Source organism: Prionailurus bengalensis, chromosome A2 (genome assembly GCF_016509475.1).
Source record: "Prionailurus bengalensis isolate Pbe53 chromosome A2, Fcat_Pben_1.1_paternal_pri, whole genome shotgun sequence".
Classification (NCBI taxonomy): Eukaryota; Metazoa; Chordata; class Mammalia; order Carnivora; family Felidae; genus Prionailurus; species Prionailurus bengalensis.
In genome coordinates, this window is record NC_057348.1 from 124,358,599 (window position 1) to 124,385,397 (window position 26,799).

The 26,799-nt window shown below is 39.7% G+C and overlaps 1 protein-coding gene across 2 annotated transcripts in view; it reads left to right on the forward strand.

Annotated features, from left to right (window-relative positions):
* The window catches only part of BMPER (BMP binding endothelial regulator), a 250,315-nt gene that overhangs the window by 140,615 nt on the left and 82,901 nt on the right, over nt 1–26,799 (forward strand). For both annotated transcript variants that reach the window (XM_043589236.1, XM_043589235.1), the window contains exons 9-11: nt 2,421–2,561; nt 4,754–4,858; nt 8,107–8,152. In XM_043589236.1, the coding sequence (XP_043445171.1) occupies nt 2,421–2,561; nt 4,754–4,858; nt 8,107–8,152 (292 nt within the window). The remainder of the gene's footprint in view (nt 1–2,420; nt 2,562–4,753; nt 4,859–8,106; nt 8,153–26,799) is intronic.

Here is a 26,799-nt window from a genome sequence, read left to right on the forward strand (position 1 = left end):
AGAGGAGATCAGACAGTATTTCTCAGTGCTGAAAAGAAGTGTAATTAATACTGTTCCTTCAAGAGATTTGTGTGTGTGTGTGTGTGAGAGAGAGAGAGAGAGAGAGAGAGAGAGAGAGAGAGAGATAGAGAGAGGGAGAGGGAGAGGGAGAGGGAGGGAGAGAGAGAGAGAGAGAGAATGAGTTCACAGTCATCTCTGGGAAATTGGATGTTTCAAGAATCAGGCTACAATCATTTTGGATAATCATTATTATTTTCTATCTGCTTGGAGCTTCCCTCTCCAGCATCTCCACCCAGTGCCATGACAGGTGCAGGAAATTATTTCATAGTACTCTGAACACAGAGTCTTTATGGCAGTGATTTATTTTTAAAACCAATTTTTAAAACACAGAATCTTTGTGCCTTCATATTTGATGATTCCTCTACCTTGAGCGACCTCATCTTCCTTCAATTTGAATAGCAAACTCCTCTTCATGCACAACAGCCTCTCTCAGATGTTAGCTCCTCCCCTAGTGACTGACTAGGGGACTCACATAAGTAGGTAATTGTCCCTCTTTTCTGCTACCTCTATACCTTTACTAGTTCTGTTAATGACATTATATTGCAATTTAATAGTTCACATGGTTCTGTCTCCTTTTGCCCTGTGAGCTCCTTGTAGACAGAAGCACATCTATCCATCTCAATATTCCCATTGCTTAAACTAGTGCCAGGCATATGATCTAATGGGTGGTGTGTGTGTGTGTGTGTGTGTGTGTGTGTGTGTAATGAAAACTGGGGAGTCTACCATGAAGTATGCATTACTTGAGAGCTAGTATGTGTCCTTGTTTTTCAAACTAGAAATCAATACGTGCAGTTTGACAAAGGACTTTTTTTCCCCCAATTGATGAGTTGACCTATAATAATTTCTATGTGCCAGAAACTGTGCCAAGTACTTTAAATATTTCATTTAAGCTGCACAATAAACCTGAGAAGTAGGTTTTTGAAGATGAGGAATCTGGGGCTCACGGAGATGGATTTGCACCAGATAACATACCTAATGGATGAACTGGCATTCCCCCCTGGTCTTGTCCAGTGCTGAGTCCTATCCATTATCTGATGTGGTAGAACCTTAAAAATAAAAAGACAACCAATGCCATTTTCTTAAAAGGATCATCACATTGTTATATTAATCTTAGATGGATAAGTCAGTAGGAGTATAGGAGATAATACCAGAAGTACCTGTTGAAGTCATAGGATTAACATAGAAGCTGCAGAAGTTACATACGTTGATTTATACAACCTGTTTGAATGAGTTATCTCTCAATACTAACTAAGGAGAGGGCTTGGTCTCGTTTCCCTATCATTGGTCTGATACTAATTCCACACTGTGAAGGGATTGTCCATATACCAGGGACCCTGCTTTCCTCCCTCCCTGCCTGCCACCAAGTCTCATAAATATTTTGCTCTTAACATTCATTCTAGCTGATAACCTACTCCAATGAAATTGCATCTTGTTGGATGGGGAACTAGAAGAGTTTACTTTTCTTGAACTGCTCTGAACTTTTCTTCGACATGTTGTTCAATGAATTGGCAGGCACAATTTACTTGGCTAGAAATCAAGCCATACCTCTTAAAGTTACAGATATAAACTCATCATTTTCAGAGGTTAAGCGACCTGGTTAAGATTACATATTTAAAAAAAAAGATTACATATTTTATAGAAGAGTTTAGAATGGTCAGTTTTGGCATAGCTCATTCAATTCTTCTGTGGACATGGAACACACTAAGGAATTTTATCTTGAGGAGGAACATTAGCTCTTAATTTTTGCTATTTGATTGGATATCATGCCTTTATGCTAAACTCCTCAAAGGTGGCAAATGCCCTCGAGGAGACCCAAGAGAGTCATGTTAATGAAAAGCATGCAAGAGGAAAAGGGCAGGAAGAGGGAAACTGGTTGGCCCATAGTGAGTTGGACCTTCTTGCCACACGCTGGCCAGAGTGGAATCATCAGCTTCTTGAACGTTAAATTATAAACATTTGGAAAGTAGTGAGGGTATGTCACACTATTCATAGCTTCTTCACCTTCTCATCCGGATATTTAGTCAGCAAATAACATTTTGAAGTAGATGAAAGATTTATTACAACAAGTTAAAATATGATTTCTTCAGAATATGTTTTCTTTTGGGGGGGAAAGGGGGGTGAAGAGAATCAAGTAGTCTTTATGCTCAGGGCAGAGCCTGACATGGGGCTCGAACTCACAAACTGTGAGATCATGACCTGAGCCAAAATCAAGAGTTAGTCACTTAACCAACTGAGCCATGCAGGTGCCCCCAGAATATGTTTTAAAGCAGTTAGTTGTGGATTGTTAAAGGAAGGCCAGGTAAGATGGTTGGTAGAGATGGAAATCATTTTTAATTTCTGGTTTGCCTTTGGGTCCCCAGGACTCTACTGTAGTATGTAAGAAGAAATGCTCCCACCCTGGTGGCTGCATCAGAGGGGAGGAGACCTGTTGTGAAGAGTGCCTCCTGCGAGTGCCTCCAGAAGATGTCAAAGTGTGCAAATTTGGCAACAAGGTCTTCCGGGTATGTCACAAGCCAAGCTCATGGGAACTATTGTACTATACTGAAATGTAAAAAGCTCCAGATAAAAGGCAGATTGGAGTATTCCATATTTTGTAGACACATATGGTGTGTGTGTGTGTGTGTGTGTGTGTGTGTGTGTGTGTGTGTCTATGCGTGCACAAATGTAATTATTTATATGGCAATATATATACATATTTTTAAAATCAAATATACATGGGGCAGAGAAGCAACTGTTTGAAAAAGTAGTTTTCTTCAGCTTTATTTTTGCTTTATGACGTGTTTTAAGCCTGTAAAACATTATTGCCTTTTCCAAATGCGGTCATCCAGTGATGGGGATTGAGCTGAAGATACCCCTCCACCCCCACCCACCTCCGGATGGTACTGTTATGGGAGCCCAAATGCTGAGGACATCATCTCATTCAGTCAGAGATGCTCAGTGTCCCTTACCAAGATCCTGATGGTCCTATAGCTTAATACTTTTGGAACTTTTTACAAAGCTGCTTTTTCAAAGAGAGATTTTCTCACTTGGAAGATATTCAGGTAAGGATGTCATGCTGGCACAGCCATTGAGCAAAGGTGAGAGAGCCTTGCCCCAACTGACCTAGCACGGTTGTCTCCTGACCATCTGCTACTTATCAAATACAACCCGTAGTTTTCTGACAGCATAGCTGTGCAGTGACCATGTAAACGTCAGGATGAAGATTGTTGTATTTGTCCAAACTGCTTTCCATTTAGTTTTTTGGATGGAGGGAGTCTTTCTGTACCTGAGGTATCATCTCAGGACATTCTTGAGACTGGGACCCTCAGAATCAAGTCAGATGTGGGAGATCCTCATGTTGTACTTGGCCAGATTTCCTTTTGCATTGATGGAGTTGGAAGGAGAGTCTTGATTCTTATGGAATCAGTAAGAAGACATGACGTGTCATGCCCAAAAGAAGGGGGTCACATGTGTGTTGTATTTACACCAGGCTTTCAGAGCCACTCATGTATCCTTTTTACATAAAGTCATTCTTGTGTTTCCAGAGCACCTGGATGCAATAGACCCCCTCTCACAATGGTATTGTGTGCAAAGTGCTTTCAAGGCTCCTGTACAAAGGTTCCTTTATGTGATGAAGCCTAAAATAATTTACAGAGAGTCATCTTTGAAACACCAAGTCCTAGAAATGTGCACACAGAGAATTTGGACTCGTCAGATGCCCTTTAGGACAAATTCAGTTAGGTCTTTGTTTCTCGAGAAATAAAAGGTTCTAGTAGTCCTTAAATAGCTTCAAAATGTGCAAAGGAAAAGGAAGAGGAGTCATCATCAAAATCTGAGATAGTTCCTCTGCTTTTAACAAGTTTTTCTGCTTATATCTACAAACTCAGGAAGAAATCTTTGTTTTGTTTTCACATCCAACCCTTGTGCCTGTAATCTACTCTTGCATAAGCTAGGATGCACATCCCTGTGTGTTCTCCAGAGATATAAGGCTTCTTGTGGCTGGGTATTTGGCAACTGCATATTATAGATTCAATGAGCCAAAAATATTCCTCAAACAGCCCTTTCTGGGCTAGAAAATGTGTCCCAAGGTGCTATCTAGCTTTTGGGGAGGAAAGTATCAGACACACAGGGGCATGGTATCTCGGAGTATTCCATCTGGGCTCCACATATTTGGATGGCTTGCTGATCAAGTGTCTGCCTGGGCAATGAGAGTCCTGTGAATTAGCCTCTGTTCTTTGAATGGATCATACCCTGTGTGGTCCAGAACCATGTCACATGTGGGAATAAATTCACCACCTTTGTACATCTCAACTGCTGCTGCCTGGAATAGCTTAAACACTTCAGGTCTATCACACAGGAACATTAGACCTTTGCTACTGCATCATGTTCAACTCATGCTTGTCTTCCAGGGTGAAGCTAAGTAAACAATGTAGGAGGAGCACGATGCAAATATGGTTTGGTTACATGCATAAGAATTCTTTTTATATCCTGGAGGGGGAACACACACACACACACACACACACACACACACACACACACCTACACACACCTTCAAATTGGGTAGGTGTAGATAGACACCTCAGAGTAATTTAGTCTGATGATGGATCTCTCACTCAGAGTAAGAAATGCTCTCCTTGGCAGAGAAATCCCAGCCTGTTGGATTAGTTCCCATCAGCCTCCAGCTGATAGCAGAATCTTGTGCTCTCTCCCATAGGATGGAGAGATGTGGTCCTCTGTTAATTGCACCATCTGTGCTTGTGTGAAAGGCAAGACAGAGTGTCGAAAGAAGCAATGCGTTCCCATCAGCAGCTGCCCGCAGGTATGTTTGGAATGCAGGTTGACTTTTTCTTTACCTTCAGGTCTTGGGAAACGTCCTACCTGTGGCATGGCCATATGCCGTCTTCTGAACACAGAATCTAGATTTCCTGGTACTTCTAGGTCCCCCAATGGCCACAAACCCCCTTTGCAAATTTCTCTCCTTCTTTTTTGCACTTCCCACCCAAATTCTAGCCTCGTAGGAAAATAGCTCGTACCTTACACTTGACCCAAGTCTCCTATTTCTCATTGACTTCTCCCACTTCTTTGTTTTAATGTCTCCAACTCCTGTTAGATCTGCTCTCTTGATCCTTTTGCTGGGTTTTCTGTTGAACACCATATTTTTCTCTTTTCTTTTGCCTCTTCCCAAATCAGAGATTTCTTCCCTTCGCCATTCAAGTGTATGTAGTTGTTTATTAATAAACTCCCCAAGGGGTTTCTCTGGCCTAGCAGCACCCCCGACCCCTTTACTGACGTTTTCCCTCTCTAACCTTGGCCTCCACTGTAGCCCAAAATGGAAATAGTGCCCCTATGGAAATATCTCTTTTCAGAAACCCACAGTTCCAGCATGCTGAATAAAGCAATCATTATCTTCTACGGCTTGAGCTTCATTGAGTTCACCTCGGCAACTTGAAACCTTTCAAGGTTTTACGCATTTTGGGAAAATGTCAAACCTATTCAATACCTTCCAGTGAATGAAAAAATATATCCATATATTCAGGACATGTCCTCCCTTCTCTGTTATAGACAGCTTTTAATTTTATTCACATCTGTTATTATTATAAACAAAAAGTTGCTGTTTTTACTTGAGTGCCAAATGAGGCACAAAAAAACAACAGCTGTTGCTATTGCACAACTGAATGAAGGGGGGAGAGAAAAAAAGGGGGGGGAAAAACCCTAATTAGTCTTGCTTTAAAAAGCCTCAGACATAAAACTGAAAATCTCCCATAAAAGAAAAAAAAAAGGGAGATACAATAAGTAGACTTGAACATGGTCTGCTTATAAATATTCATTGGGAAAAATGGGATCACATCATTTATGCCAGTCCTTGGGGAACCCTCACTGCTAATGAACTCCTGCAGCACATGTTGGTAATAATGGGCTTCCTTATTCTACAAGACAAAAACAGGATGCTGTGCCAACCTGGTGGCTCAAGTAACTAGCCCCAACAGGCAGTGGTGGAGTTTCCAGCTTTACTTGAGTCCTGCCACTGTGGCAGGGTTGATGGGTTTCATTGTCCTCTTGCTGTGGGGAGGTCAGCGTTCTTTATGTCCGTGGCATCTTGTTAGCATCTCCTCTGTGGGGGCCTCATTTGAGCCAGGAGCATCCAGCTCTCCAAGTGCAGACCTTTCCTCCCCCTCCTGGTCTTGTCAAAGCTTGTCTGGGCCCGGCTCCTGCCCCAGGGGCCACCTTTCTGCTTCTAGGCATCTTTCCAGCCTTTCCTCCGGTTTACATTTTCCCTCCTCAGGGGCCAACATAGGACTTTGGAAGATAACTTAGTTCTACCATGGAAACCCTGTTAAATGCTTATTTCCCCTCCCTTGCATTGCCTGGGGAAATTTAATTTTTTTTTTTTTAAAGAAGCAGACTATATTCCCTGCTCTGTTCTTCCTGGCTACTGCTCCTCTTTTTTTTTCCAGAAGTGTGGGTGCCTTGTTGAAGGGTCTTATGGTTGGACTTCCTGTCCATCCTCCCCTGAAGCCCTCCCCAGAGGCAAAGGAGTGCCTTTTGTGAGAAGGCCTGTAGGGGGTTCCAGTGAGGACGGGTCATTATAACACTTCCATCTCATCATCACTGATGCATACTGAGACTTTCTGTATAGTCACAGGACATTACTCTGTTAATGTTGAGACCACCCCTCTGAGTTGAGTGCTGTTACTAGACCCTTTTTACCAGTGAGGTCACATGTCCGGAGTTTTACAACATATAACTTGGGAGCCTAGACTTCATAGCTTGTGCTTGATTTATTCCTTATATGATTCAGTGAGATTACCAGCCGCACTCAGTTCCAGGAGAAAGGAGATGGCAGTTTCTGCCAAGGTGCAGATGTGGGGGTTCATATAGTCACCCTCTATTAGGGCCTTGGTTCAAATTGTTCTGTACTCCCTCGAGGCCACTACTCCAGGGGGAGCCAACCTCATTGATTTTGGCTAGAGCAGACCTCATTTGATCTTGTCCTCAGCTTCTTTCAGTCACAAGAAACTAAAAGGGGCCTCTGTGCCAAATAGAAATGAATAGAGCTTTAGGCAATGAAAATAGGTCCTAATGCCCCAAACCAAGGGAGAGCTGAGTGAGCTGAGAGACTAAGTTTTAAGTCGCGAAGTTGTCATAGCTTTTAATGTACCATTTTAGGCCTGGCTCTGCTGCAAAAATGAATCAGATGATGTTCTAGTTCCTCAATTATCAACCAGCATTTTTTAAGTCAGTATGATTTTTTTTTTTGAGTACCTAAATCTATTCTATATGCAATTGATCAGTAGTGGCAATTGACCACATTTCTTTTTGTCTCTGAGCTTCATTGAGTCAGAGATAAGACAATGCCATTTTCTGATGTCGGCCCTGAGAGTATGTTTCCTTTTTTTTAACGTCATGCATTAAAAAAAATGAGAAACAATGGAATATAGGAGATTACATTGTATTTCCAGAAAGGTAATGGAAAATTACTCAGCATTTCAAAACCCTCAGCTTCATTGGCTTTGACTGGATAACAGTGACTTAACATGGATAGCATACCACTTGATGAAAGAAGAAATCCTGAATGAATGTGATCTGCAGCACAGATATTGTCCATATCCATAGGCCTGTGCTTGGGTTATGATGTACTGTTTGGGCCCCTCCAACAAGCAAAGACAGAATGAAGGCCTTACATGGATCGAGAGGTTGATAGACGATTCTCATTTTTATGTGTGTGCTTGGTCTCTAGAGGGCTAGTCTGGATATAAGTGAAAAGGTGTAATCCAGACTGTCTGCATCTTCCCTCCATGTGAAAAAAATCACACCAGTGAGTCCTTTAGATATTGTATTTCTCAGAGGATAAGAACAGGAAAGCTTTCTGAATGACTTTGCCTGGCGTTAGAACCTGATACTTCTAAGTTCATTTTCACTATCATCATCACCATCTGAGCACTGAGTTCAAATATAGCTCGGACTGATTTCATTAGTTGAACTGGTATTTTAAAAAGTTTTGTCTTCAGCGTGCCCTGTTTCTTAACATTAAGCTCTTGTGTTTTTTGTTTTTTTCCTCTTGATTAGGGTAAAATTCTCAACAGAAAAGGATGCTGTCCTATTTGCACTGAAAGTAAGTTTATTCCTTTGGAAATTGCTATTAATATTTGCTTCACCTTTTATAATTCAGCAAGAAAAATGGTGGTATAAGTTTTTGCACATTTTGTGTCTCTAGGTGTGGGATGGGGTCATCCCACTTTTCTACAGACTTTAAATCAGTTGAATCCTCTCTCAGAAGCACCACTGAGATAGTTCCATTAGAGTTTGTTGCTAATAGAAATTTAGAAGTTAAATGGTCTGATGAGGTTTTAAGAAGGACCACATAACTTAATATGCATTTTAAGTAATAGCATCTGCAGTCATAGCAGTTAAGATGATATCCAGTAAAACAAACGATATACATAATCTAGGAGGGATTTTCCTTGTATCATTATAAAGCCAAACAGCCACACTTATTTCCTCCTCTCCAACCCCACCCTCTTTACCATTTCACCTTGGCACGTTTGGTGCTGCTATTGGCAGAGTTAAACAAGAGGTCTTTAGGGTGGCAATGGTTTGGCCATCCTGTTATTTTTTTAATGTTTATTTATTTATTTTGGGAGAGAGAGAGACAGAGGCAGAGACTGAGTGCACGCTTGTGTAAGCAGGGGAGGGGCTGAGAGAGGGAGAAAACAGACTAGTGTTTCTCTCCTCTGCCAGCATGGAGCCCAACATAGGGCTTGATCCCATAAACTGTGAGATTGTGACCTGCACTAAAATTAAGAGTCAGCTGCTTAATTGACTGAGCCACCCAGGCACCCCAATCCTGTTCTTTTTAACTGAGTTCTGGAAGGTTCTCTCCCCAAAATGGCTTATTCTGAAAGCTGACTGAGACTGCACTGCTAATCACTCAGAGCATAGCAACAAGTTCAGTGTTACCCCACATGTGGACATATGACTAGAAAATTGCCATTTTATTCCTCTTCAAATTCATATGGCATTGAGACAGCTTGTACTTTATCTATTTATTTATTATTTGTTTATTTATTTATTTATTTTAGCTTCTGTGTGCAGCTTTATAATTCAACATCTGAATACACTACAAAGTAATTACCACAAGTCTAGTTATCATCCATCACCACAGAATTAACCTTCTTCATCCATTTCATACATATACCTTTCCCCCATCACCTTCCCCTCTGGTAACCACTAGTCTGTTCTCTGTATCTCTGAGGTTTTTAAAAATTTTATTTGTTTCTTTGCTTTCGATTATACATATGAGTGAAATCACGTGGTATTTATCTTTCTTCATCTGACTTATTTCACTTAGCATAATACCCCCAAGGTCCATCTGTGTTGTCACAAATGCAAGATTTCATTCTTTTTGATGGCTGAATGATATTCCATTATAGAAATATACCACATCTTCTTTATCCATTCATGTATTAGTAGACACTTAGATTGTTTCCATATCTTGGCTGTTGTAAATAATGCTGCAATGAGGGGCGCCTGGGTGGCGCAGTCGGTTAAGCATCCGACTTCAGCCAGGTCACGATCTCGCGGTCCGTGAGTTCGAGCCCCGCGTCGGGCTCTGGGCTGATGGCTCAGAGCCTGGAGCCTGTTTCCGATTCTGTGTCTCCCTCTCTCTCTGCCCCTCCCCCGTTCATGCTCTGTCTCTCTCTGTCCCAAAAATAAATAAAAAACGTTGAAAAAAAAATTAAAAAAAAAAATAATGCTGCAATGAACATAGAAGTGCAGATATATTTTCAAATTAGCATTTTTGTATTCTTCAGAAAAATACCCAGATGTGGAATAGCTGGGTCATATGGTAGAATTTCCTGAAGAATCTCTATACTATTTTCCACACTGGTTACACCAATTTATACTCCCACAAACAGTGTACGAGGATTGTTTTTTCTCCACATCCTCTCTAACACTTGTTATTTCTTGTCTTTTTGATAATTGCCACTCTAGCAGCTGTTAGGTGATATCTCATTGTGATTTTGATTTTCATTTCCATAACAATTAGTGATGTTGAACATCTTTTCAAGTGCCTGTTGGCCATCTGGATGTCTTCTTTGGAGAAACGTCTATTCAGAGCGTTTGCCCATTTTTTAAATTGGGTTCTTTGTTTTTTCATTGTTGAGTTATATGAGTTCCTTATATAGTCTGAATAGTAATCCTTTATCAGCTCTATGGTATGCAAATATCTTCTCTCATTCAGTAAGTTGTCTTTTCATTTTGAAGATGGTTTTCTTTGTTGTGCAGAAGCTTTTTAGTTTGATGTAGTCCCACTTGTTTATTTTTGCTTCTGTTTTCCTTGCTTTTGGAGTCAGATTCACAAAGACGTCCCTAAGACATGTCAAGGAGTTTATTGCCTGTGTTTTCTTCTAGGAATTTTGCGGTTTCAGGTTCTACATTGAAATCTTTAAACTCAGTTGAGTTAATTTTTTTTCTTTTTTTTTATTATATGAAATTTATTGTCCAGTTAGTTTCCATACAACATCCAGTGCTCATCCCAAACGATGCCCTCTTCAATGCCCATCACCTCCCCTCCCCTCCCTCCCACCCCCCATCAACCCTCAGTTTGTTCTCAGTTTTTAAGAGTCTCTTATGCTTTGGCTCTCTCCCACTCTAACCTCATTTTTTTTTTCCTTCCCCTCCCCCATGGGTTTCTGTTAAGTTCCTCAGGATCCACATAAGGGTGAAAACATATGGTATCTGTCTTTCTCTATATGGCTTATTTCACTTAGCATAACACCCAGTTGAGTTAATTTTTGTGTATAGTAAAGATAGAGGTCTAGTTTCATTCTTTTCCATGTAGCTGTTCGGTTTTCCTACAGTCATTTATTGAAGAGATTGTCCTTTCTCCATCTTATGTTCTTGGCTCCTCTGTCATACATTAATTGTCCATTTATGTATAGGTTTGTTTCTGGGCCCTCAGTCCTACTCCATTGATCTGCATGTCTGTTTTTGTACCAAAAAAATATGATTACTATAGCTTTGTAGTAAGTTTGAAATCAGGGAGTGTGATACCTGCAGTTTTGTTTTTCTTTCTCAAGATTGCTTTGGCTATTTGGGGTCTTTTGTGGTTCCATACAAATTTTAGTATTATTTGTTGTAGATGTGTAAGAAATGCATTTTGATAGGGATTGCATTAAATCTGTAGATTGCCTCAGGTAGTATGGGCATTTTAACAATATTAATTCTTCTAATCCATGAATATGAAATATCTTTCCCCTTATTTGTGTCTCCTTAAATTTCTTTCATCAGTGTCTTATAGTTTTCAGTGTACAGGTCTTTCATTTCCTTGGTTAAATTTATTTCTGGATATTTTATTCTTTTTGATGCAATTGTGAGTGAAAAATTTTTAAAAATTCTCTTTGTGATGTTTTGTTATTAGTGTGCAGAAATGCCCAGATTTCTGAATACTGATTTTGTACCCTGAAAGTTTACTTCATTCATTCATTAGTTCTAATTTTTTTTGGTGGATTCTTTAGGGTTTCCTCTATATGGTATCATGTCATCTGCAAATAATGATCGTTTTTCTCTTTCCTTTCTGATTTGGATGATTTTTATTTCTTTTTCTGGCCTAATTGCTTTGGGTAGTCCTTCCAGTACTACGTGGTGAGAGGGGCATTCTTATCTGGTTCCTGATCTTAGAGGAAAAGCTTTTAGCTTTTCGTGGTTGAGTATGATGTTAACTATAAGATTGTCATATATGACTTAATGTTGAGGTATATTCCTTCTATATACACTTTGCTGAACGTTTTTATCATAAATGGATGTTGACTTTTGTCAAATGATTTTTTTGCATCTATTGAGATTATATTATTTTTATCCTTCATTTTGTTAATATGATGTATCACATTGATTGATTTGTGGTTGTTGAATACATTCTTGCATCCCTGGAATAAATCCTACTTGATTATGTATATGATCCTTTTAATGTGTTTTTGGATTTGATTTGATGATGTTTTGTTGAGGATTTTTACATCTATGTTTATCAAGGATATTGGCCTGTAATTTCCTTTTGGGTGGTGTCCTTATCTAGTTTTGATATCAGGGTAATGGTAGCCTTAAAAATGTGTTTGGAAGCTTTTCATCCTCTTCAATTTTTTGGAAAATTTTGAGAAGGATAGGTATTGAATCTTCGAACGTTTGGTAGAATTCACCAATGAAGCTCTCTGGTCCTGAATTTTTGTTTTGGGGGAGATTTTTGATTATTGTTTCAATTTCCTTACAAAAAATTCATCTATTCAGAATTTATATTTCTTCATGATTTAGTCTTAGAGGATTGTATGTTTCTAGGAATTTATCCATTTCTTCTAGGATATTCAGCTTGTTGTCATATAATTGTTGATAGTAGTTTCCTATCATCTTTTATATTTCTCTGAGGTCAATTTTAACTTTTCCACTTTCATTTATGATCTTATTTCTTTGAGTCTCTTTTCTTTTTTTTCTTGGCTCGTTTAGCTAAGGGTTTGTCAATTTTATTTATTTTTTCAAAGAACCAGCTCTTAGTTTCATTGATCTTTTTAATTGTCTTTTTAGTCTTGATTTCATTTATTTCCACTGTGATCATTATTATTTCCTTCCTTCTACTAGTTTTGGGCTTTGTCCTTTTTTTCAGTTCCTTTAGTTATAAAATTAGATTGTTTATTTGAGATTTTTCTTGTTTCTTGAGATAGGTCTGTATTGCTGTGAACTTCCCTCTTAGAACCACTTTTGTTGCATTGCATAGGTTTTGGCATGCTGCATTTCTGCTTTCACTTGTCTAGTTATTTTTGGATTTTTCCTTTGATTTCTTTGATGGCTTATTGGTTGCTAAGTAGCATGTTGTTTAATCTTCATGTTTTTGTATTTCCTTTTTTTTTCTTGTAATTAATTTCTAGTTCCATACCATTGTGGTTGGTTGGAAAAGATACTTGATATGATTTCAATTTTCTTGAATTTATTGAGACTTTTATGGTTCAACATGTGCCCTGTCCTGGAGAATGTTCCATGTGTACTTGAGAAGAATGTGTATTCTGCTGGTTTTGGAAGGAATGTTCTGTATAATACCTAACTATTAAGTCCATCTGGTTTAATGTGTTATTTAAGGCTGATGTTTCTTTATGGATTTTTTGTCAGAATGATCTATCCATTGATGAAAATGGGATATTAAAGTCTTCCATTATGGTATTTCTTTCAATTTTTCCCTTTAGTTCTGTTAATATTTGCCTTATATATCTTGGTACTCCTATGTTGGGTACATATATATTTCTAAATGTTACATGTTATGATGTAACATTTAATATAAACTTAATAAATTGTTTAATATAAATAAACATGACATTAACATAAAAATGTTATATCTTCTCTCTGCATTGACACTTTTATTTTTATGTAAGTACCCTTCTTTGCCTTTTATTAGTCTTTGGTTTTTTTTTAATTTTTTTAACATTTATTTATTTTTGAGAGACAGAGATAAAGCACAACAGGGGAGGAGCAGAGAGAAAGAGGGAGACACAGAATCCAAAGCAGCCTCCAGGCTCTGAGCTGTCAGCACAGAGCCTGATGCGGGGCTCGAACTCACGGACTGTGAGATCTTGACCTGAGCTGAAGTCAGCCACTTAACCAACTGCGCCACCCAGGCACAGTCTTTGTTTTAAAGTCTATTTTGCCTGATATGAATATGACTACTCCAGCTTTCTTTTCATTTTCATTTGCATGGGATATGCATGGGATATCTGATATGATAGATAGTCTATGTGTGTCTTAATTCTGAAGTGAGTTTCTTATACTCTCTTGTAGGCAGATAGTTTTCTGAAGTGTTTCATCAAAAGGGGAGTATTAATAATGTCACTGTCAAAGTGTTTTAATGTATAAGCAGGATTAACAAATCCATGAAATCAATTAGAAAGTATTTTATAAACTAGTTAACCTTAGAGAAGTGGGCTTAGATGATGGCTGAAAGCAGCTTTCATGTGGGCACAAGTTTGTTTATTCCACATGTTTAAAATCAGAGTTTATAGCTAAAAGGTATCCTGGCATTTTTTTTTTGACAATAGATACGTATGTGATATATTATAAATATATTTGTTGTATATATATCACACTATCTATGATAGAGAGCTATTAAACAATTATACATTATACACTAGATTAAAATGTTTATTGAATTAATGAAAATGAAATTGTAGATTTAGTAAAATAACTTTTATTTAAAGAGAATGACGTACATAAAACAACTCAAAGAAAGCCAACCAAGTATGCCTTAGTAGAGCCCAACAGTTAGTGCAGGAAGAGGAATTACCTATGACTAACACACCAATTGATTTCAAAATGTGTGTAAATTATTACATTTAATCAAACTCCCAGAAACTCTGTGAGGAAACGTTGTTTATGGATGGTCTGGAGGCTACCTCCAGCTTCTTTCCTTTCTAGATGAGCAGAGTAGAATTTAAATTGGTGAAGTTTTCCTCTATAGCCATGTCAGTGAAGATGTTTGCATTTCTCTAGAAAGCATTTCCTTATTAAGCAGACAAAGTTCAGAGGAACTCCTAAGATTTCCTAGCTAAGCTCTTCAATTTGTGTGAGCACAGATAAGTTACATCTGCTAATCACAGTGCTGTCAGGCAGGATCATTGCTTATCAGTTTAATAAAAACATTGGACTAGTCTTGTGCAGAAACAGCACAAATCTTGAATTATCTGACTTTATTTTACAAGAACCAAGGTGATGATTATTGAGATAGTTGAACAAAAAGTTACATTTCATTATTAGTTTATCCACTATGAACTAGCCTTGCCAGACCTATAACAACGGTGGTTTATCAGAAAAAAAATGAGAAAAAGAATAGAAGGATGGACATGACAAAATAATACCAAGTTTTTAACATGTCATATGAACTATTGTATTTGTAAACCTTATGTCACTAAGAGAGGCAATTGGCAAAGGACAAAACCATCCAGCTGTTGGGGCACCGGGGAGACCATTGACCCTGTGCACCTGCATCCAGCAGGTCAGTGCGGGAAGAGCCCAGGCATGTGGTTCTTGGTCCAAATCTATGTGATATCATCAGATGGCTATTTCTCAATTTCCTTTGGTGTCCTTTCCATCTGTTTACTCTCTCTTGCTCTCCAGCAGTTCTTCCACCGATGCTATAAAACACATTCTGTTGGCAAAGTTTATTTATTTAGATTGAGTTAAGAGATGGGATGACTTCCATTTTTTTTAAGCAGTGCCCAGATTTTCCTAACACATTCAGGTAGACATATTCTGATGTCCCCTAGCTGTGGCCTAAAGATATTCTATTTTGAAATTCCTTTGGCATTATATCCAGGATCCAGAACAAACTTTGGGCTCATTTTTTCCTAATCTGTCATTTACAAAAGCTCTTCTTACATATGGGTTTCCAGAGAAGACCAACGAAGTACAAACTAAGTCTAGTGTTTTCTATACTGAGAAAAGTGACTGATTTCTATCTTATTCGAACAAAATCACACACAGCCATACACACCCTATTAGTTGCTGCAATTTTCAACCTCAGTGCTATGTAGTTTGACTAGGTAATTCTTTGTTGTGGGCTATGTCCTGCACATTGTATGCTGTTTGGTAGCATCTCTGATCTCTACAAACTAGAGGCCAGTAGCACTTCTCTCCGGGAGATTTTGGCAATCAACAGTGTCTCCAGACATTGCCAAACGTCCCCTGGGGGTCACTTGCGACCCCCTTCCCAGGGCAAATGGTTGAGAATGATCGATACTCTTAACAAGGGTAACAGCAGGGTGAATGCAGACATGAACACCTGTGGTACATGTAACTTACTCTCAACACCCAATGAGTAGATGAAGTAGGAGAACAAACCTGGTATAAAAATGCAGACTAGAAGCCTCTGGATTTAGTTGAGTGTGTTTATATTTTCATTGTTTAGCCCTCCAAAAAAATTATAAAGGCATAATTAATCTTGACTGGTTAAAAGTCACCATCTTTGCTTTAGTTGCTAGGAAGCTAGAAATAAATTTGTAGCCCACCTCTAATAGCATGCAGCTTTTGAGTAACAAGTGACTCCTTACTTTGCCTTAAATGTCTCCCCTTATGTGATTTGAATCATTTAGTATGTATGCCCATAAGCTATTCACAATCCTTCTTGGAAGGAGGCAAGAATAAAGACTTAGATTCATATATAGTTTCATACACAAATGAAAAGGATTGATTGTATGGCTTCAAGTAGTCTAAAACTTACTTTGATTATCTGTTGTCATTAAATGAGTGTCACAGGGGCGCCTGGGTGGCGCAGTCGGTTAAGCGGCCGACTTCAGCTCAGGTCATGATCTCGCGGTCCGTGAGTTCGAGCCCCGCGTCGGGCTCTGTGCTGACAGCTCAGAGCCTGGAGCCTGTTTCAGATTCTGTGTCTCCCTCTCTCTCTCTGACTCTCCCCGTTCATGCTTTGTCTCTCTCTGTCTCAAAAATAAATAAACGTTAAAAAAAAAAATTAAAAAAAAAAATGAGTGTCACATTATTTCCGGCACAGGTGACACTGGATTGTCTGTTTCTAAAATCCCGCCTAATTGCTGCCTTATTGACTGGATTAGTCTGTCTTGGTAGTGTTTGGGGCTCTTGCAGACCCCTGAAAAGAATAGCAAAGAGGAAACTTGACGTAAATGTGTAGAACATTTTCACAGGCTTCTCTGCGAAAGTAGTAATTTGCAATTCATTAGGTAAAAAGCAGCAATTAGGCTAAACCTTGTTGTACTCCCCGTAGTAGAGCCGTCTTTGTGGGGTTGATCTGAAAGGGCAATGATAATTCTATCAAAATAAAAAAAAAAGTCATATTAAAATCAGACCTGAAGGAAGAATGAAAAGCATTGTTGTCTTTTAATAACATGGACGTTCTCTCTCCTTGTCCAAATGAAAAGAATTAAATCTGGTTTGGGTGATTTATTTAAAATAAAATATTTGAAGTAAGCTAAATAAACTTTATAAAGCTTTCATGCAAATGCTGTTTCTTGCCAAAGTAAGAGCTATAGCCTAGAGCGGATCCCACTCTGCCTGTGCTGGGCGTCACAGGACTGTGAACTGGGTGCCAAGAAGGCCACTGTCTGTTGTGCATGTAGCACTTGGTTTAAGTAAAATGCTATCTTACTGTGAGTTGGCAAAGTAGTAGGTGAAAGCTTGACCTAACCACCCATCAGCGAGACTTGAATCGGATAAATTCTTTGCTGGCACAATGTCAGTTTTCAGGCATGGAAATAATACTTAGTGGCAAAGTTTTCACTGATAAGAGAGGGGTGTGTGAGTGTGTGTGTGTGTGTGTGTGTGTGTGCGTGTGTAGACAGGGAGAGAGGGAGGGAGAGACAGAGACAGAGAGACACGGACTCTGAGAGAGAATTAAATCTCTTAACCATCTACAAGACCGGAGGCAACGAAGGGCAGCCCAGATGTGGATGCCCAAACTCAGACCCCATAGATTCAATAAGCTGTGCCTCTAGCTACATTAGCCCTAACCATCAGAATCCCAACTCAAAAGGAAAGTTCAAGATTACATAACACAAAGGCGGGTACGGTATACTGAGCACAGATGTGCATTTAATTGACATAACCTCAGCTACACGTCCCACAAGTAACAGGAAATATCAGATTTCAGCAACTCAGGGTGCAAGGAGGCTCACAGTTGCCAGGTGACTTTTTAAACCCTCCCCCAGGGTTAGTTTCCAGCTGTGCACAGCATTAGTGTGCCTGCTCTCAGAGAGGGCCCTGCCTGCTGCGTGCACCCAGGACAGGGGCTGTGGAATTGCTCTGGTTGGTTTTGGCACACCTTACTTAACTCCCTGGGCATGCCTACAGGTATCTCCAATTAAAGAGTGGCTGTAGGAGGGGGAATGCAACAACAATTTAACGAAACTGTGACCTCGAGGCCCACTTTATGAGAAATCTCCACTGACAGAGGTTCTGCAAATTAGTAATTCTGTGTTGGAGCAAGGTTTCTGGCCCCTGAGATTGTAGGCAACTCCAGGTCCCTTAACGCCAAGGGTCTGTCCTTAACTCAGGAAAGCAAGGAAATTTGAACCAGAGCTCAAGATGCTTGTAGAATAAGAATTTGGGGTGTTGACTTTAACCCTGCCAAGGAGGTGTTAAGCTAAGCGGCCAGTGAAGTTTCTGCTGGAGCATCTGGAGTTGGGTTTGTCACCACTCCTGAGGCTCAACCAGCAGACAGAGGTGGCAAATAAAACCCAACTGTGTCACACGTGGTGGCTAGGAAATCCCACACCAGCAGGAGCAGCGTTGGAAGGGACATGAGGACACCAGTTTGTTGTCTGGTTTTTTTTGCTGTTCTGTTGTAAGGGATACCGTTACTTTACAATTTCTGGCCATGGGTTGGTGAAAAGCTGAAAGAGGGGCCTGAGGTTATCAGGGGTCATCTTTTATCTACCACTTGATATAGTCCATACAGGGCGTAAGTACTTGGTAAGTTCTGATGGTTTAGTTAACAGTCATCATCATCATCAAATAATAATGGCAAGAAACGCAGGAGCAGCAGCAGCAGCAGCTAATATTTATTTAGCGTCTGCTGTGTCTAACCACTTTCGTGGGCTGTCTCGTTTGATCTTCTTTATTTGATACTCACAGCCATTTTATAGTCAAGTGATGTTATCAGCTCCATTTTAAAGCTGAGAAACTGAGGCTTAGTGGTTAAGAAGTATGCCCAAGGTAAGTGTAGAGCCTGAATTCCTATAGTGAAATCTGGCCCCAGGGCCTGGGCTGGAATATCTACCGTTGCCTTATTTGTCATTTTATACAGTTTAACAACCAGTTGCAATTGGGAAAGGAAGAGAAGGTCCGGAGGGCTTTATAAAGGTTAAGGATTAGAAATTGGAGAAGGATGTTAGGAGGAGTTTCCAATTTAATAGCATTTCCCTCCACCCTACCCTGGAGGAAATGCCCACTTCAGTGCCCAGGCTTTCATCTACGTGGTGACACCTCCATGCCTGCTTGGGTGCAGAGTGGTAATAGTTGGTGTTCTCTGTACTCCACTGCCAAATCATACTGGCTTGGTTTTCCATGTCCACTCAGTTTTCCAGATTCCACCCCACCCCTCACCCCCCCAGTCTGGCAACTCAGGTTGAGGTATTTTCAGTGATAAGTGAAGACCTTTCCAAATTTTCGTACTTACAGCATTAAAATACTATAGTTTTAAACTTGAAATAACTGTGTAGAATTTCCACCAGGAGTAAGAAAGAAGAGTAGAGTTGTTCTGTCACTCAAACTCATCACCATTTCAGCACCAAAGAATTGTATAAATGAATGAACCTTTATTATGGGGTCAACCTTTTCACCTTCCAGGTGAGGAAACTGAGGCTCTTTGGTAATATTAACTGGAAGAGCTGAATGACAACCTGTGTTGTTGTTGTTGTTGTTGTTGTTGTTGTTAACTTTCTAGTCCAATATTCATTCTTATATAACATATGGCCTCCTTGGGTCTTTGCTTAGGAAAATATTCTTTATTTTTATGTTTTTAATGTTTATTTTTGAGAGAGAGAGACAGAGTATGAGCAGGGGAGGGGCAGAGAGAGAGAGGGAGACACAGAATCTGAAGCAGGCTCCAGGCTCTGAGCTGTCAGTACAGAGCCCAACCTGGGGCTCGAACTCATGAACTGTGAGATCATGACCTAAGCAGAAGTCGGAGACTCAACCGACTGAGCCACCCAGGTGCACCAGGAAAATATTCTTTTTTTTTTTAAATGTTTATTTTTGAGAGAGACAGAGTGTGAGCGGGGGAGGGGCAGAGAGCGAGGGAGACACAGAATCCGAAGCAGGCTCCAGGCTCTGAGCTGTCAGCACAGAGCCTGACACAGGGCTCAAACCCACAAACCGTGAGATTGTGACCTGAGCCGAAGCTGGACACTCAACCTACTGAGCCACCCAGGCGCCCCTGAAAGAATATGTTTTGAACAGAAAAAGATATATAAATTCATTACTAGACATCTGGTACATTTAATCAAGGCTGCCATCTTGAATTTTGGAAAAAGATGCATATACCCAGTTTTGACTGAAAGAACTGGTGACTAAACCCCCTTAGCATTAGTGTACCTAAAATACAGTGAAGTGACCAAACAATATAGACCCTAGATTCTGAAATGAATATTTCACTTTACAGAAAACACTGTATAATAAATTATGCATTACTGTATGCAAAGCCGAGGCAGATTTATTCCTCTCTGGAGGTCACGTCTACTAAGAGCAAAACAAGAACAACAAAAACTGCTACATCTCTTGCCACTAAAATTGGTCCTATTGCCAGTAAAGATTTATTGGGTGTAAGTCTGTGTCAGTCTGTGTTGTGATGAACATTCTCTGTGTATCCTGTCCTCTGATCCTCACAATGGTCCACGGAGTAGAAGCTCCATTTTACAAATGAGAGATATAACAGTCCGAAAAATAAATAGGGTGAGGGCAGCTGATACGCTGCTCTATGGGACTCCAAAGCCAACACTTCTGAGAACTATTCTATGTTCTCTGTTGACTACATTTTTATTCGTTTAGAGGCTTGCCTCCAAACATACATGAAGTTTGCCAATTTCTTTTCTCTCTGCATGACTAGCGGCTTCTGTTTGAAAGCACTTGTATCTGCTCACCTTTTAAAAACATATCTACATTTATTAGGTCACTTAACCTCCAGTCTCTTGGGTTACAACACTTGAGTTCTAACCTTCCCTGGGAGTTTGGAGAAATGACTCACTAGCTGCACTATGTAGTTCCCTTTGATGTGAAGTTTTTATTTATGAGTACTATCATTCTTTCTTCTTATCACAATCCCTTCTTACTACTCTCCGCCCCCAGCCACTCTGGCCCTGCTCCACTCCTCTGCTCTGCCTTTCCACATCTGTCCTGAGAACACATAACTCTTCTCCTTTTATTTTTCACCTTCTCATCCTGTGAGCTCACAGCTCTGCCTCCACAGCACCCCTCCTGGAGTTGCTCTCTCATTCAGGTTTCTGATTTCTGAGGACCTTCACATATGACTTCTTGACAAGATGCTAATATGGTAGATCTCAGCTCCTAATTTTTTTGGAGACCACATTCTTCCAAAGTACTGCATTTGAATTTTATTAACAGTTGCTACCATTGGTTCTCTTAATTGTGTTGGTTGGGAGTTGGATGGAGAAATGAACGGCTGATTCCAACCCCTATCTGTTGACTGAATTCTGGCACCCCCATTAACCCAGCTGCACAGATTTGGGACCTTAATGTTATTTCTCATCGTTTTGGCCTTTGTCCCCCACGTTGCTAATAAGTCATCAAATCTGCTTGATTGTCTCTTTGTGTTGTTTTTCTAATAAATAATTCCCTTCCCATTTCCACAGCGGCCAGAGCTTTCACCTATTGACTGCAACTAACCTCTGTCTTTTCTCCTTCAGCCCTTTCTGTAGGGCCCTGGCCTTCACAAGAACTCCGGCTTCCTTCACTGTCTCTCGCAGTTTCCCAAAGTTTGTTTTATAAAACACTAGTGCCGAGGAAGAGTAATGAATAATATTTCAAAACAAGCTTCTGTGATTAAATACATGAGGAAAATGCTGGGTCAAGTAAACTTAAATATGTCTCTTTGCTGCGGAATTGGCAGGGTCCTTTATATGCCAATGTGCAGGGTAAACTTTCAGGAGGGTGATAGACTACGGAGTACCTCCTGAACTAAGTTGAGCTGCCGAGATTTTTTTTTTATTTCTACTTATTTTGGCAGAGTCACAGGCAGGATTGATGTTTCATAGGGAACACATTAAGGAATGTTGGTTCTTTGGAATACATTTAAACTTTTCATGCTGGCAATAAATCTCAGGCCAATTTATTTAGATGTTTTGGGTGTCTCACATCTCCCGAAGTAACTCCCCACTCTGGTCAGATCGGTGTCCTGCTCTTCTTCTGCAAGCTGCCCCGTGACTTGATTAACATTCTTCTTTTGGCCTAGAAGGCGTACTCTGTTGTAGCCCCAGATCTACACTTTATATGTCTTTTATAGATGGACTCAACTCACGTTGTCTTTTCAACATGTCTATGTTTTACATGTATGCTGCAGTCTTATCCAGCCCTATTTTCACCAGCAGTGGATATCGACTTGCTGGATTTGCATACTATTTGTAATAATAAAACTAATAGTAACTACTCTCTGAGCATCTATTACATTCTCAGCACTTTTCCAATACTGTCTTTATCTTTATAACCAACCTGCAAGGTACTTGTTTTTAGAACCACGTTATAGGTGAACAAACTTGAGGTGATACTAGGTAGTCTGTGCATGATTTTGTAGTCTTTAAGTGGCAAGACTAGGATGCAAACCCAGGACTGTCTTCAATGCAACATATTTCATGTTTGCAAAGCTCTAAAGTGAGATTAATTTACAGATTGAAGCCCACCTCTTTCAGCTCAGGTGCACAGCCCTCAAGTGATAAATAATAATTTCTAGTTTATAGACAGTAGACATATTAAGGTCAGAGCTTGGATGGCAAGAGAGATAAAACTGAATCTTCTCTAACAAGTTTGGTGAGTTTCCAGTATTCTGGAAGGCCCTCTGGAGGAAATGGATAAAAAGCTGGTACAGACCCTGAGTTTAGGAATGTGTAATGTAGTTGGGGAGATGAAATATAAACATATCAAATAAGAGAACCATATAATATCATTTATAATTAACTTCTAGATAGTGTTCTTAAGCTAAAGGTGATGGATTCCTTGATCAGTCTTGGGACAGAGAGTCCATGAACCTCTACATTTGAGTGGATACGTTTCTGTGCATTTGGGAGGAAGAATGTCTCACACATTTCTTCAGATCCCCAAAGAGCTTTGTGATCCCAGCTAGTTCACAACAACTGAGCAGGATGCTGTGTACAGGGTATAAGTGGAGGCATCAAGTGGTGATGAGGAAGGCACTGGCCTCAGAGCTGCAGAGCTGGGTTGGACTCTGTCTTTACTGCTTTTGGCCGAGTGACCACGGGCAACATGGCAATGTCTCTGAACGCATTGCTAAGAAATTAGGGTAATAATATACAGCGTGCAGAGCAGTAGTGAGGATTAAAGGGGATAGCCAAAATGTGGAAAGCGTCTGGCATGGTTCCTGGCATAAACTAGTCACTTTAGACTACTCACCTCAGCTATCACTAAATGTATGAGTCTCCTATTGCTGCTATAACAAATTACCACAGACTTTGTGGCTTGAGACAACACATATTGTTCTGAAGATCAGAATCTGAAGTGGTTCTGAATGGGCAGAATCAAGGTATCAGCAGGGCTGTGTTTCTTCTGGAAGCTCTGGTGGAGAACCTGTTTGTTTGTTTGTTTGTTTTCATCTTTTTTAACACCTAGAGGCTTTTAACACCTTTTTGGCTTGAGACCCTATTCTGTCTTCAAAACCAGCGATGGCAAGCTGAGTCCACCTTGTGCTATGTCACTGTGACGCTCATTTTTCTGCCTTTCTCTTTCACTTCTGAGGATGCTTGTGATAATGTTCATCCTGCCTGGATTATCCAGGATAATCTCTCCATCTCGAGGTCAGCTGATTAACAGCCTTAATTTCATCTGCAGCCTTAATTCCTTTTTTTTTTGAGAGCACTAATGAATGATCCAATTAGTTAACTGGTTAAGAAAAATCCTGTTGATAACCTGCTGTATGTTAGTCATTACCCATCTATTTTAGTAAGTTCAGTGTGGGCAGTTTAGCTTTTTCTACTAACATGTATTCTTTAATTAATTAACCCATTCATTCAACAAATATTTATGGAAAGCTAACTTGTATTATAGCGGGCATTGCTGTGAGTAATGCAAGATGAATCCATGTAATACGTATGTATATGCCTCCAACTTTCGAGGAAGTGTGCCAGGCACTGAGAACAGAACATACGTATAAGGAGTTTAAAACCTGATTTGGGAGTTAAGGATACATTCTAACTATAAGTTATGGAAGAAATTGATTTATCATAAGCCTGCAGTGGATTTGGTGGTGACATTTTTAACCCTCAAACCGAAAAACATAATGCATCTGTAGGATGGAGCATTTGAAGTTAAGGCTGTCCCAGATAATCTGAACTATTGGTCAGTTTTGCTTGGGGGACTTAGAGGGATGCTGCGTCATTGGGGAAGGCACTGTGCAGAGTTGGCATTTGAACAGGAAGTGAAGGATCCATGTACTGTGAACTGTCAAGTGTGGGACAGGCACAGGCTACTGCAGGGGGGAAGGTGAGAGGAAGCACTGGGCTCCGTTGGGGAGGCCCTAGGAAGTCAGCCATGGCTTTGGGGTTAGGTGTATTTCAGATTAGATCTTGAAGGTATGGACTGCTTTCTTTGATTTTCTGTTTGAGACTGGTGAGTATATGGAAAATATGTGAAAAGAACTTTACATTCTTAATGGTATCCCTACTCAACTTAATATGTGTGTGTGTGTGTGTATATATATATATATATATATATATATATATATATATACACACACACTATATATTCCTATATATCTACACTATATATACCTCTATATATGTATACATATATACATATATATATACACATATATAGTGTATATATATATATGTATAGATAGTGTATATATATATGTATATTAGTTTCAGGTGCCTATTCAACTTCTGAAAATCGGTTTTTCTTATATAGATTTGTAAGTCTGTCTGGTGAATTATAGATTTGTAGAAAGAAACCTACTACCGGCTTTCTGCTCACCCTCGCCCCCATTCGCACAGTAAAGTTAGATTAAATTTTTAGTTAAGAAGACAAAGATGCAAAATCTTCTAGGAATCCAGGTGCCGCTTGTTGGAGCATCTGTTGGCCCCTGGAGTGTGCAGGGCAACAGCTGTCAGGGACACCTGTGTGTGAGGCCAGAGCCTCCTGCATGCAGAAGTTCAGTTTCTGCTGGGGCACTCACAGCCTTTTTATGTCAGAGGCTTACGTCATGTTCAGGAGGAGCGTAGACCAACAGCATCAGGGCTTGTGTTAAGGGCAGTGTTTCTAATCCCAGCCTTTCCCGGTTCTTTACCCAAATTTGGCACATCATCACGAAGCTTACCCACCTGGGGTTCCCTGCATGACCCAAGGACCCAGAGTCCCACAGGGCCTGATTCCCTGCAATTTGTGTTGAGAAACGTTTAAAGCCGTTTTTTATTTGATAGACTTTCTTGTGGTTAGGACACTTCTGGAAATGTGCTGATCTGTGTGGTGCTGTGGTGCCATGAGTAGGGGAAACCCTCCTCTTTGCAGGAGAAAAGGACTGAGGATGAGAGTCATTTTCTATGTTTTCAAAGTGATTTTAATGACTGGGGAAATCTTACGACATGGTAAGTGACGAGGAAATAAAATTTCATGTACAGGATAATCTTAACTGTGTTAAAATACACATACACACTGCACACACACACACACACACACACACACAATTGTAAACGGTGGTTATTTCTTGGTTGCAGAACCATGAATGATATTTTTTTCTTCCTTACTCTTTTCTGTTTTTGTTTGGTTGTGTTTTGGGGAGAGGGGTTTAGAGTCTGTTTGATTTCTCTTACTTTCTTTATAACATTCTGTGTAATTTTCCCTTAATTTTATTTGACTGATGTTTTGAGAACAATCACTGCTCTCAGAAGGAAGGCATTTCATTAGAATAAATATACCAGTGGCTGAAATACCTATACCTGATGAGGTTAAGAGAAAAATATTGGAATTATGTTTTTAGAAACAGCCTGACTCTCTTAATTCTCGTTGCAATCTTATTAAAGCATGGAACATCAAAGCAATATGTTTTAATCCAGTGTTTTTAATTTTGTAAGGCAAATATTCTTATTCCAAAAGTATACCTAGTCATTGTAAATAATGAAATGTAATGTAAATAATAATGTAAATACACATAAACAAGAAAGAGGAAAATACATGTCACATATAATTCTATTACTTAAGAGAAGAAAAACCCACTCTTAATATTTGGATTTATATACTTCTAATGTTTTTTTATGCTTAGACATTGTGTACATATGAGGAAAACAAACCAAACCAAAAATGACATTTGATGATTTTATTTAAAGGACTTAGAAAAAAACATACCACTACTTGTAAATTGGAATTTTTCTCTCCATCCTCTGACTTAGACACATTCAAATAAGGTTAGTTATAGAATGGTCCATTTATCTAGCTCTAACCATCACTCCAAGCTTTCCAGAATAGTGTGACCAGACATCTGGACTTTTTGGACTGCAGCTCATTTCACTGGGTCTGCTGGAAAAAAAAAATGGTATGAGCTTACAATGTTCATTTGTGTCCCTTAAATGTTTGTCTAGCTTTTGTCCTTCCAGCTAGGTGGCTTGTGTGTCCCTGGAGATTCGCACTTTAAGCCATCCTCCAGTGCACATGCTCATTGCTTCTGCAGGATCTGGCATGGGGACCTTGAGGTGCCAGGAAAAAGGGCCAAAGTTTCAAAATTATTTTAGCTCATGATACAAATGTCCCCAAATGCAACACATAATTCTCAAGTATCTTCCTAGTCATGAAATTTTGTTGGCCTCTTCTATCTCGCTGTTATACAGAAAAATCATTCTGATCTCCAAACCCCTCTCTTCCACAAGTTAGGGCCTCTTGAAAAATATCTTTCCTGACAGCCTTGTTCACACATGATTTCCCTCGCCTGGTCCCCCTGGATGTCCCTCATTGCTTTCTGCCCAGCTATGAGTAAGCTCAGCCTTCCCTGGGGCCACCATAGGCTATATATTTTCTGTTGCTTCT